The sequence below is a fragment of the Neoarius graeffei genome, chromosome 17 (genome assembly GCF_027579695.1).
Source record: "Neoarius graeffei isolate fNeoGra1 chromosome 17, fNeoGra1.pri, whole genome shotgun sequence".
NCBI lineage: Eukaryota > Metazoa > Chordata > Actinopteri > Siluriformes > Ariidae > Neoarius > Neoarius graeffei.
In genome coordinates, this window is record NC_083585.1 from 22336005 (window position 1) to 22348250 (window position 12246).

Here is a 12246-nt window from a genome sequence, read left to right on the forward strand (position 1 = left end):
TCTCACAATTTTTGGACAAATTTCTCGAAGCTTGGCAAAAGGCCTCGTTATATGAAGGTAATACGCAGATTGCAATTACATTTTTCCAGAGTTTTGATCCTTGATTAAATAACTTGTACTTTGACAGTTTCATGAGGGTGTACGTTCTTCTGAAATCAACTCCTCTCACAATTTGTGGAGGAATTTCACCAAACTTGGCAAAAGGCTTTGTTATATGGCAGTTATACGCATATTGAAATTTTGTTTAATTTGGCCAAATTTTCCCAGAGTTATGCCCTTGATTATTAACAAACTTGTACTTTGGTAATTTCATCAAGGTGTGCTTGCTTTCTGAAATCAACTTCCCTCACAATTTTTATCCCTCGCTGGCCGAAAGGCCTGAAGGGGGATTATGTCGTGGCGATGTCCGTCCCAGGAAGGGTACTCACCTTCTGAAATCAACTCCTCTCACCATTTTTGGAGGTATTTCACAAAACTTGACAGAATTATTTGTTATATGTCAGTAATATGCATATTGTAATTTTGTTTAATTCAGTCGCATTTTACCAGAGTTATGGCTGAGTTGCCAGCAGGGGATATTGTGCTCTCAGAGCTCTCTTGTTTTTTTGTTTTTTTTTTATACTGATTCAAAAGCTCAAAGAAGTTTGAAAATTACATCACTGAAATATCCAAGGAAGAATTAAATGAATGTCTAAAGCTATTCTATACCTTGGCAAGACGGCACTTTCTACAAAAAAACAACAACACTAAAGTCAATTTGTGCAGCCATTGATATGTTTTTAAGAAGTCCACCTAAGTGGAAATGATTTTGTCGGACATTTTGTATAAAGTTTTTATTTATCGAATTTGCAAAAAATAAAACTAAAAATGCTCCGTTTCTCAAAATCTAGTGAATGTGGATTGAATAAAATGGTTCTTTTGCTCAATCTCATCATACATGGCTTGTCGACGATGGCTATCAGCTCATGTACAACTCGATTTTGTGGAATAAGTGTTAATGTTTGACTTAGGGTATGCATGTGGTTCTTTTAGAGTTATACACACTACTCCTTGAGGACATCCTGGTGCTGCTGCAGAAGCAAGATGAGAGACTCGTTCTTAAATGTCACAGTAAGAACCGTGCAGGCTCAGCCGACACACAGCACATCTTCAGCCCTGTCATCAAGCTTAACACTGTACTGGTGCGCTCAGTGGCCACGGGTAAGCTCTTATACACACACACACACACACACACACACACACCCCAAAGTGGGGAATGGTGCCAAGTTACATTGTCCTTCCCTAAACAGACCACAGGTCCTTCTTTGTACTCTCCATGTCGGACAGTGGAGCTCAGATCTATGAACTGATGGCCCAAACAGTGTCTGAACAGAGAATGTAAGTGCTAAAGTGCCTTTTATCCACTCAGATTTCTTCTCTCTTTTTCTCCACTTTTCATTTTCTACCTCACCCTGTCTCTATCTCTCTTTCCTCAACAGCACCTCCTAATTTCATTCTCTTATTTGTACTTTCTCCCTTAGATGGCAGAGGCATATCATTCAGCGAGCAGAGGCAATGAAGTCCAGGCCACACAGCATCATTCCCCTGCCTCATTCTGCGTAAGTGCATTTTTTTTTCTCCTCTCCACTCCATTCACTGCAATCTTCCAATCCTAGGTACACACACAGCGACTCAGACATTTCACTCTTCACTCCAAATGAAAAGTCATATTTCAACTGTATTTTAATTTTTCTTTTCTTAGAGGGGAGAGAAATGGAGTCGGAGATGGTAAACTTGCCAAATCTCCAGAGCACGAGTGTGCTAGCAGTGCTCACACCTCAGGTAACTGCAGCTTCTTAAGTCTTTGTGTTGATATCAATGATCATGGCTTCTGTTATCCCCAGTCACTGTGGGTTTGTGGTCTGGACCTTATGTTTTCAGGTAAAACCTGCGATGGAGTACCTGATCGTATCTGCAGTAATGAGGAGCAGGAGCAAACTCGGGCGCATGGCCATGATGAAAGGTCTTCTCTAGAACCAGAACTGCTGGATGGCTATGACACAGACTTTCCTTCCTCTTCCTGCAGAGCTGAAGAAGCTCTGAAAACCTGTGAGTAATTCCCGCTTTGCCAGACATTCTTGACCAATCCCATCTGCTCCTGCAGAAATTTCAGTAAGCCCACCAATCACGCAGAAAGTTTCACCAATCCTCCCTGCCTCTGCAGAAAGTTTGACCAGGAGTACCACCTGCTCCTTCAGAAGGGTTGACCAATCCCATCCCCTCCCACAGAAACTTTGATCAATCCCACCCCCTCCCACTGAAAGATTGACCAATCTCCACCCCTCCCGCAGGAACTTTTGTTCATTTTACCCCCTGACTGAAAGTTTGACCAATGCCATCCCTATCTACAGAAAGACTGATCAATCCCACCCCCTCCCACAGAAAGTTTGATCAATTCCACCCGGCCACAGAAAGTTTGATCGTTCCCCCCTCCCACAGAACGTTTGACCAATCTCCAACACCCCCCCCCTTGAAAGTTTGACCAATCCCACTCCTTGTGCAGAATCCCACCCCCTCCCACAGAAAGTTTGACCAATCCCACCCCCTCCCACAGAAAGTTTGACCAATCCCACCCCCTCCCACAGAAAGTTCGATCAATTCCACCCCCTCCCACTGAAAGTTTGACCAATCTCCAACTCCCCCATTGAAAGTTTGACCAATCCCACCCATCCCGCAGAAAGTTTGACCAATCCCACCCTTTCTCACAAAGTTTGATCAATTCCACCACCTCCCACAGAACATTTGTCCAGTCTCCAACTCCCCCATTGGAAGTTTGACCAATCTTACCCCTTTCCACTGAAAGTTTGACCAATCCCACCCCCTCCTGCAGAAAGTTTGACCAATCTTATCTCCCTCCGCAGAAAGTTTGACCAATTCTGCCCTTCCCGCTGAAAGTTTGATCAATCCCACCCCCTCCCAGAGAAAGTTTGACCAATTCCACCCGCTACCACAGAAAGTTTGACCAATCCCCCCTTCCCACTCGAAGTTTGACCAATCCTGCTCCAACAGTTATTATTTTTGATTGCACTTGCTTGTAATGATTTCTTTGGTTTATTTCCCAGAAAAACAAAACAGTCATTTAAATCACATCAACTCTGACCAGGATAAAGCATTTATTGAAGTTGAATGAATGTGGTAAATGCATTATGCAGCATTTCATGAACACAGCCTTTCTTTGTTCTGCAAGCACATCTGACCACTCGCATGAAAGTAATGTATCGCCAGAGTGTTTGAAGATGGAATAGTGATTTTCATTGTATGTGTGGTGCTTTTTTCTGCTTTCTCAGTGGCAGCTTTAAAGCAGGTATTGGTCACTCAGTTGATGGCCCAGAACGACGGGGAGTGGATGGGCCGGCGTCTCCTCAGGACCACATCTTTGCGCACATCATGCAGGACTCAGGACGCTTCCTCAGGGGACACGGGTTTTTATGAAGGCACTGAGGACTATGGTGAGTGAGTTACCTCTGACATCTGTTTAGAAATGGTGTCGAGGCAAAACAGGACTACATTTCAAACCTAAGGCTGTGGGAATATTTAGGAGGTAGCTAAATAATGCTATGAACAAAAACTGGAATAAGTTAATTATCACATCTAAATTGATGTCTATCTGAGTCTGCCTGAAATTTGTGCAGAAGGGTCAATCCAATCATTTGAAATGTACAGTGGAAACATGTAATTGATGTCCAGTTGTGGTTGTGTTGACTTGCTTCTCGGCTTGTGTGTGTGTATGCATAAATGAAGCAGGCTACCTGGTGCTGGAGGGCTCTGGTGGCTCCGAGAGCAGCACTGATGATAACGTTCAGTACAGGAGGAAGGAGTTGGGTCTTTCCCGTGGCTGTGCTGCTGATTCGGGTATCAGCCTCAGGTTTTCATCGTCCTCAGCAGAGAGCTTATGCGGTATCAGTAGACAGGTTCTCACATACCTGCGTTCTCTGCAAGCCAACCTCAATCACCTCAAGGTCTATCCATATACACACACCTGTATCTCTGTCTCTTGAGGATACAATCAGGGCTCGACATTAACTTTTTAATCCATTTGTCCAGTCGGACAAGCAGCCAGATTTTTCACTTGTCCTGACCATAACCTTTTTATTCCTATGTATTTACGAGTTCATTGAAAGGAAAGTGATTAACAATGTTTATCAAAAAGCAGGTATAGTTCTGATAATCATTCTGCTTTAATGATTTATAATATTTTAATAAAACTCAAACTTTAACTGTAACAAGAAACAAAACCTATCCAAAGCCCCATTGTGGTGCGTGTGTTGTTCTAACCCATTACCTGATCTGCAGTTTTAAGAGTTAGACTTGCCCAAATTCAAAGCTCTCAATTCCAGGATATTGTATCTAATTTGCAGGCATCAGGGAGCCGCTATGTGAGAGACACCCGGAACTTCCGGGAGAGTTGGGAATAATTCAACTATTCCCTTCGGACAAGCAGATTTGATTTGGATTTGACTTGTCCGGACCAAACATTTGATTATCCCGTCAAGTCGGACGAGCATTAATGTCGAGACCTGGGCACAGTGGATGAAAATAACATGCCGGATGTTGTTTCGAGTGTTAACTCTGATCAATGTGTTTTCAGGAGGTCGAGAGCAGATATTATCTGTTAAAGCAAAAACAGGAATCAGCAGCCACCAGGGGGAACAAAGGTACAGTATAATAATAACAATAAGCCAGAAAAACACAATCACGTCAAAAAGAGCTTTAAAAATAGAGTTGCAGAAATATTTTGTGAACGCTTTGGAATTCCCAGGATTTCTGTATTAATTACTGATAACAAATATGTTCTTGTCAAAAATGAAAAGACCATTTAAAGTTTCACAGTCTTGGTTAAAAAAACAGCAAGAAAGGTTCTGGGTTCAAGCCCAGTGGCCGATGGGGGCCTTTCTGTGCAGAGTTTGCATGTTCTCCCCGTGTCTGCATGGGTTTCCTCCGGGTGCTCCGGTTTCCCCCACAGTCCAAAGGCATGCAGGTTAGGTTAACTGGTGACTCTAAGGCCCTGTTTACATTATTTCGAATCAGCGGATCATCAGATTAACGTTTTTAAAACGATTCGCGTACACACACAAAATTTCTGTGCCCGCAACAAAACCGTTCCCCGTGCACACAGCAACGCCAATACACGGATACGCTAATCACATGACTAATTAGATGGCATGTCACATGATCCCAGTGCATATCGGGCATGCGCAAGTCACTCACCACTTGCAAGCACATAAAGTGTGTGAGAGATTGAGTGAGCGAGTGAGAGAGAGAGGAGAGGAAGAGAGAGCGAGCGAGAGAGAGAGAGAGAGCATAAGAATCAAAATTTGAAGTTCTTTATGGAAATCAGGGACGCCGTGTCATTGGGACTAAAGAGGAGAAGGTTTTTCAGCAGTTGCGTCACATGACCAACGTGGCATGACCAACGCCAGCGAATCAGGAAGGTGGATGTCACAGTGACGTTGTCCAATGACGACGTCAGCTAGAGCTCAGCACTGCGTATCCTCGTTCCTCAATGTTTACACAGCACCGGATCAGATACGTACTGGGTTGAATACATGGGCCCTGGCGGACTCAAACTGTTCCGCCTGTGGAGTCGTTTCCCAGCATTTTAATGTGCACGGACAGTGCATCCGCAACAACAACGATACGGATATGGTCTAATGTAAACACCACCTAAATTGAGCGTAGGTGTGAATGTGAGTGTGAATGGTTGTTTGTCTCTGTGTGTCAGCCCTGTGATGCTCTGGCGACTTGTCCAAGGTGTACCCCGCCTCTCACCCACAGTCAGCTGGGATAGGCTCCAGCTTGCCTGCGACCTTGTGCAGGATAAGCGGTTACGGATAATGGATAGATGGATGGGAAGTTTAACATTTGTATTTAGGATTTTTAACATTAGTAGAGTATGAATATTTAGCTTTTATATCAGGTGAAGAGCCATATTTGTGGAAACTCTGATATTGTTGTTATTATTATTATATTTTTTAAAATAGAAACGGCTAACAGTTTGAATTAGAGCATGTGTCCAGAAAAGTTCAAATAGTTTGGTTTTTGAGGGTAAATTCTGTGGTGAATTTAGCTGGCTCTCTACAGCTGGTCTCTTCCAGCCAAGTCTGCCATTCACTTCATTCCCAAGCATATCCACGCCCTCTCATTATATTTGATATAAGATTTAACAATTATTCAATGAAGGTGAAGTGAATATCAGTGAATAATAACCGAGACAAAGTTGAGTTTATTATTTAAATAATATTGGCTGGCTTTGAGTGGTATATCAGATATATTCCATTCAGCGAGCATGATACTGAACGAGTCAAAGATGAGTAGCTGAATGGAATATATCTGATAGACCACAAAAAAAGCCAGCCAGTATTATTATTATTATTATTATTATTATACATACACATATTCGATTTATATTCAATTATAAATTTTACAAAAAGTTAAGAACGGGGGGAACTTGCCAATATTGAATGCTGATCGAATATAATTCAATGTTCTGTCAATCCAATGTACTGTACAAAGTCAAAGTTCTAACAATAAAAATGGTACAAAAGTCCAGAAAGCCTGAACAACAACCCAACTTGTATACAAGTTATATACAGGTTGACAGTTCAAGTTCAAAGTTACTTTTGGTTGTAGTTAATTGTTACATTTGCAGGTGTTCAAAACAAAAGGGCTTTGCTGAGTGAAGTCCTCTTGTAAAAGTCTCCATCACTTTTCCTCACCTCCAGGTAGAACTATGACAATATTTCTGCTATTGCTCTCTTTTCCAGTTTTTCGATGTCCGTTGGTCTGTTTTTCTCTTGTAAATATGCGTGAAGAATATCCAGTGGAGTTTTGGTAGCCTTTTGGGTGTTCAGCGCGTCTTTCTCTTTAAATCTTCGGCTTTTAATGAAGCAAACCTCGCAGCCGTGTTTATGTACAAACTGTCAGTCACTCGCTAGCGTGGAAGTTTTACATCTCCATCGTGTCTCTTTTCCAGTTTTTCGATGTCCGTTGGTATGTTTTGCTCTTGTAAATATGCGTGAAGAATATACAATGAAGTTTTGGTAGCCTTTCAGTTGTTCAACATGTCTTTAGTTTCAGTTTTCAGTTTGTTTATTTATTTAGTGCTTAAACCAAGCACTGAATTAACCCCATCTTCTCTCTCTCCTGGCCAACAAAGAAATGACTGTGTGCATGCACAGCAGAAAAGTTGTCATTGGATCTTTGCATGAGCTCCAAAATGTGACATCATGTTATCTTGACAATGTGTGATATTATAACCATATTGCATGCTCATTCTCCATCGGGGTGAGTGGCGTAATACATGGAGGATAAGCAATATGATAATATTGCATGCTATCAATAAAACCACTAGAAGGGAAGATAATTCATGTTTTTATTCCATGGAAAAAGTGGCCCGTATGTATAATAATCACTGATATTCACTGAGCCTGAGGTGGATAATTGTTTTAGTATAAATACTTAGTATAAGGTGATTATTTAAAACAATTTTTAAAAAAAATCAGATTTAAAAAAAATATTTTTCAACTTTTAAAAGTGGCATGCAAATGTAATAAAGGTGCGGCGCAGACTTGTCACTTATCTGTGCCAATTTACAAAAAACACTTTGTTTTGAAATTGATAAAATAAACCACAATTCCACTTTCCCTTTGAATAAGTTTTAGACCAAACTTCATAGCAGCTTTAGTCCTTTTAGGAACAGTGTTGTCTTTCATCATTTGTAATTCTTCCTCACTTATGGTGACGAAATGATTGGCCACCATTTTGCCAAGTCGCTCGAGGTGATTATCGAGAAATGGTCCGAATTTCTCGACCAATCAGCGCGCATGATTTTCTACAATCGCCTTCGTATTTATACTAAATACAGATTTCAGCATCGGGAAAACTGACTGATTGAATAAGACACTGGAGATGGAATGGTGGTTTCGATGAGAAAAGTGACATGGAAATGAAGGCAATTTTGTCATGGGAATGGGCGGTGCTACAGATTATACTGCAGCCAGCCAGCAGGGGCGCTAGACCTGTAATGGCTTCACTTTTTTGAGACATTATGCTGTCCATGATTTCTATAGTCAATGATTTTGAGCAGTAGAAAAACTGTTTTTGGAGTCGCCATGTCAGAGTCGGGACGTATTCAGGCTATTCATGAAAGAATTAATCTTCTCTCCTTTGTGCATGTCTTAGCAGCAGCTGCTTGAAACATGTGGTGGAGGTTACTGCTGCTAAAGCAGGCCACTAGGTATTAGATACAAGGGTTCATATCCTTTTTTTTTCTTGTCTGGGTTGTGAATTATTAATCAGTGTGTTCAATAAAGCCAGGAAGAGTACAAACGTTTGTGGGTTAATAATTTAGGCTGCATAGGTTTTTCCATTATTGTAAGCCGAATGAAGAATTCATGCAGAAATCCAGGTCATTCCAAAGGTTTGTACGTACGTGTTTATGATTATCCCTTCTTCTCACTGTCTAGATAAGAAATAGCGTGGTGAAATTTTCCTGGCTTGAGTTAACCTGGGAGCACTTGGGCTTTCGCGACGCTCTGCAACGTCTTGCACAGAGGGAGAGTGATGAGCCGTGTTTCGACAAAGTGTGTGCCCTCCCTCCATTATAGTCAGTTAGGGAAGATGGACGGTCCTGTCTAAAACCTAGCTTGGTCCTGCAGCACTTCCTCAGTCCAGCCAGAATGGACTGTCCAGCCCAGTCCTGTCCATCACCCTAGCTATACCAACAAGAATGATGAACAAATGTGTACTTACAAATATATCTATGATGTGTATATACCGTATATATAAACCATTAAACATTTTTAAGGAATGATGTAACATTTTTAATCCTAGATATATTTATTTTATTTCCTTCCCAAGTTGCTTGCAAGTCGCTTTTTTCTTTTTACTTTTTTTATTATTTTTTTTTTACATTTTTGTGCTTCCATGTGCGACTTGTGTTTGAGTATGCAGTGTGTGTTGTCGCTATGTATATCAGAAGATCCTCTCTGAGAGGCTTCGACTCACATCTTGTATAAAAGTGCACTCGATCACCTCCTCTTCTGCTTCAAGAGGTTAAAGAGTTCGAGCTGAGATGAGAAGAGCATTAAACCTGAACAGGCCTAATAACTACCTGCAAATGCAGAATATATAACCATTGAGGTGGCAATGATGCAAAACTTGGAAATAAAGATGCAATGAGTGAGCATTTGGGGTTTTTATTTCCATTCATCTGCTTGTGATGATGTTTCCAGATCAGTGTTTTGATGCCACGAGTGTCTGAGTAGGATCCTGTCATTATCAAAAGCCATGATTTTTAAATGACAGCATGCTGTTCCTGAATCATCTGCTATATCAGTGAGCTCTGTATAAGGGTGTGCTTTTATAGGAAAATAATCCACGCTGGCGTAATGTGATGAGATCTGGCACGAAGCAGAGTTCCTCCTAAACCCCGGAATTTGATTATTTTCCAATAACAGCACATTCAGAATTTATTAAAGAACGACATATTGTATGTTTAAAGATTTATAGTTGTGTTTAATGTTGTGGAACGGCTGTGAGCCAAGTTACTTCCTGTTATCACTTGCATTATAGCAGCTGTAAACAACTGTATCCTCACCAGCTTCCCTCTCTCTCTCTCTTTTTCTCTGATGCAGCTGAAATGTTAGACAAAATGGAAAGACACGTCCATGGTGAAGAACACTCCTTACAGAAAGGGCTGTCCACAAATATTGGCACCTCTTGTAAAGAGGGTTAGAAAAAAATACACCTTTAGTTGAAGTTGCTTCATCTGACACTGAAAAAAATGAGAACGATCCAACCTTTAATTGAAATAAATTTGTTCAGAGAAACACAAATACTATTTTCAATAAAAACACGTGCCACTATTATAATGGAGTACAACCTCCATTTGCCAGTAAAACAGCACCGAGTCTCTCCTATAACATTTTATAGCAGGGCATCCGAGACCATTCCTCTTGACACAATCTCTCCACGTTGTCCAGGGTCCGAGGCCCTGTCTTGTGCGCTCTCCTCTTCAGCTCAGCCCGCAGGTTTTCAATGGGGTTCAGGTCAGGGGACTGAGACGGCCAGGGCAGAAGCTTGATTTTGGTGTTGATTTGGAAATGTGCTTCAGATCATTGTCCTGTTGGACGATCCAATGACAACCCAGTTTTAGTTTCCTGGTAGAGGCAGCCAGATTTAAATTTAAAACGTCCTGGTATTTCATGCAGTCCATGATGTCATGTGCAAAGTATTAAATGCAGGGGTGCCAATAATAGTGGCATACTGTATGTGATTTTGTTGAAAATATTTCTTTCTTGGTGAAAGGCTCGTTTTTCCTCTAAATAAGTTTAGAATAAACGTAACGTCTCCTTACAGAAAACTTAACTTGTTATTAGTGTTAGATGGAGTGTGGAGTTTGGCGCGTCCACCATGCGCGTCCCTGTGAGTTAGCCGTTACTCTAGAAACAATAATGCATTAACACTTCAGCTTGGACCACAGCGCTGCTGAATTCTTGAGTCTGCCGGGTCAGAGGGTGTTTAATATGATTCATTTCTTTCACAGCCCAGTTCTGAAAATAATACAGGCTGTAATTCAATTGGCAGGTTTACATTAACGAGTTTGATCTGTTATTCTTTCTATAGTAACAACTCCTTCACAGAGCCTTGCCTAGCGGGCACAGCACATAATCTGTATAATAATAACCAAGTTAATTAACATAGAAAAATATATAATCATCGATGTGTTGGTATTTTCTGTAAGGAAATGTTTGCCATGACAAGTTTATTATATATTTTTTTTAATGAATGATTATGCTGTTGTTATTATTGTGAATTTCATCACACCATTTGTACGTTTATGCCTTTAATTTCCTTAATAGTAGGCATATCAGGTGAAAATTAAATCCAAATTGCTTGAAACTGCTCTCACTGAATGCAGAACAACATACATACTTTTTACAGAATTAAAATGTTTATCTGTTCTTGAGATATTACAAATCAAAGATTGAAAAAAAAGGCTTAATTTTTAGAAAACTGCCGTAATATTCTGTCTGAGAATCACATGGTCCAAAATGGGCCTCCTTAACCAATGAGATCAGATATTTTTTCTTAACTTTTCTATTTTTCAAGATATTTTCATGGAAATTGTCAGGAACATAGATGGTTGTATATGGAATACAAAGTTTGAAAAATGAGTAAAAGCCAATTATGCAAATAATATTTAATTAGTATTCATTTTGCAAAATGTTAAATTGGTACACTCAAGAAAAAAGTAATAAAAGATTATTTCTAATACTCTCTTTGTGCTCTGTAGGTCTTTGTATTTCGGGCCTAATAGTGTTTTTATTAAAGAATATAAATGATTATTTTGATTAATATTCACAGCTTTCAAGGCGAACCTCGAAAAAACTGTGTGATCCACATCCAATAAACTATTCGAATTCAAATTGACACTCGCGTTTCTGACTTCTGTTTTTTTTTTAATCTCATTCCAACCACTAAGATCAATATGCTTCATCAAAACAACTACAGTTATATTCTAAAATAGTTGTTTATTTACATGAATCAGTTTGATTTGAAAAAATAAGTAGGTAAAGCTCTGAAAACACACTTCAAAGTCTCCCGTGAATCAAAACTAGCAGACGGAAACTTTTGCTGAATCCTTCATCAGAAACAGTGAGAGCGAGAGAACATCCCTATAAAAGTTATCTGATTGATATTCACGAGTAATCCATTTGGAAACCGATCAGAAGAGAGAGAGAGAGAGCCTGACCGCTTTCCTGTGACTCAAAAAGAAAAGCACCGGCAGTTTTCAGATGTCCCGCGAGCAGAGAGTGAACTCTGTTGTACCGACTTCAACCTGCCATTACTCCCAAAATACTGAACAGATCTTAATGATCTTAATCTTAATCCATTTCTTTGGAAAGCAAAGATTACAAGCTTTTTAATGATAGAAAATATTCAAGAGTTAAGCACTGACAGACTTAGAAACGTAGATGAGCGTCTGCATGCACAATTTTCACAGCATGGCCAGCGAGCGTCTGATACGCCTAATGATAGCACTTTCACGTCAACACTTGTAGCAGCTACAGAATCCATTAATTTGGTTTTGATATGTTCTGTGTTTCTATGGGGCAGCAAGGGCCTGCTTTCTGTTTACAGATTACGAGTACAAGTTAGACCACAAAATCAGTCAGTCAGTCAGTCATTTTGGTTGAGCGTATT

The 12246-nt window shown here is 40.3% G+C and overlaps 1 protein-coding gene across 3 annotated transcripts in view; it reads left to right on the forward strand.

The window, feature by feature from the left end:
- Positions 1 to 10828, forward strand: part of arhgef12a (Rho guanine nucleotide exchange factor (GEF) 12a) — a 219257-nt gene extending 208429 nt beyond the window's left edge. For 2 of the 3 annotated variants that reach the window (XM_060943848.1, XM_060943847.1), the window contains 9 exons: positions 1033 to 1200; positions 1290 to 1377; positions 1521 to 1598; positions 1742 to 1821; positions 1921 to 2088; positions 3327 to 3488; positions 3781 to 3998; positions 4628 to 4694; positions 8505 to 10828. In XM_060943848.1, coding sequence (XP_060799831.1) covers positions 1033 to 1200; positions 1290 to 1377; positions 1521 to 1598; positions 1742 to 1821; positions 1921 to 2088; positions 3327 to 3488; positions 3781 to 3998; positions 4628 to 4694; positions 8505 to 8515 — 1040 coding nt within the window. In that variant the 3' untranslated portion in view covers positions 8516 to 10828. The remainder of the gene's footprint in view (positions 1 to 1032; positions 1201 to 1289; positions 1378 to 1520; positions 1599 to 1741; positions 1822 to 1920; positions 2089 to 3326; positions 3489 to 3780; positions 3999 to 4627; positions 4695 to 8504) is intronic. The other variant, XM_060943849.1, reaches the window with a different exon arrangement.
- Positions 10829 to 12246: the final 1418 nt, after the last annotated feature.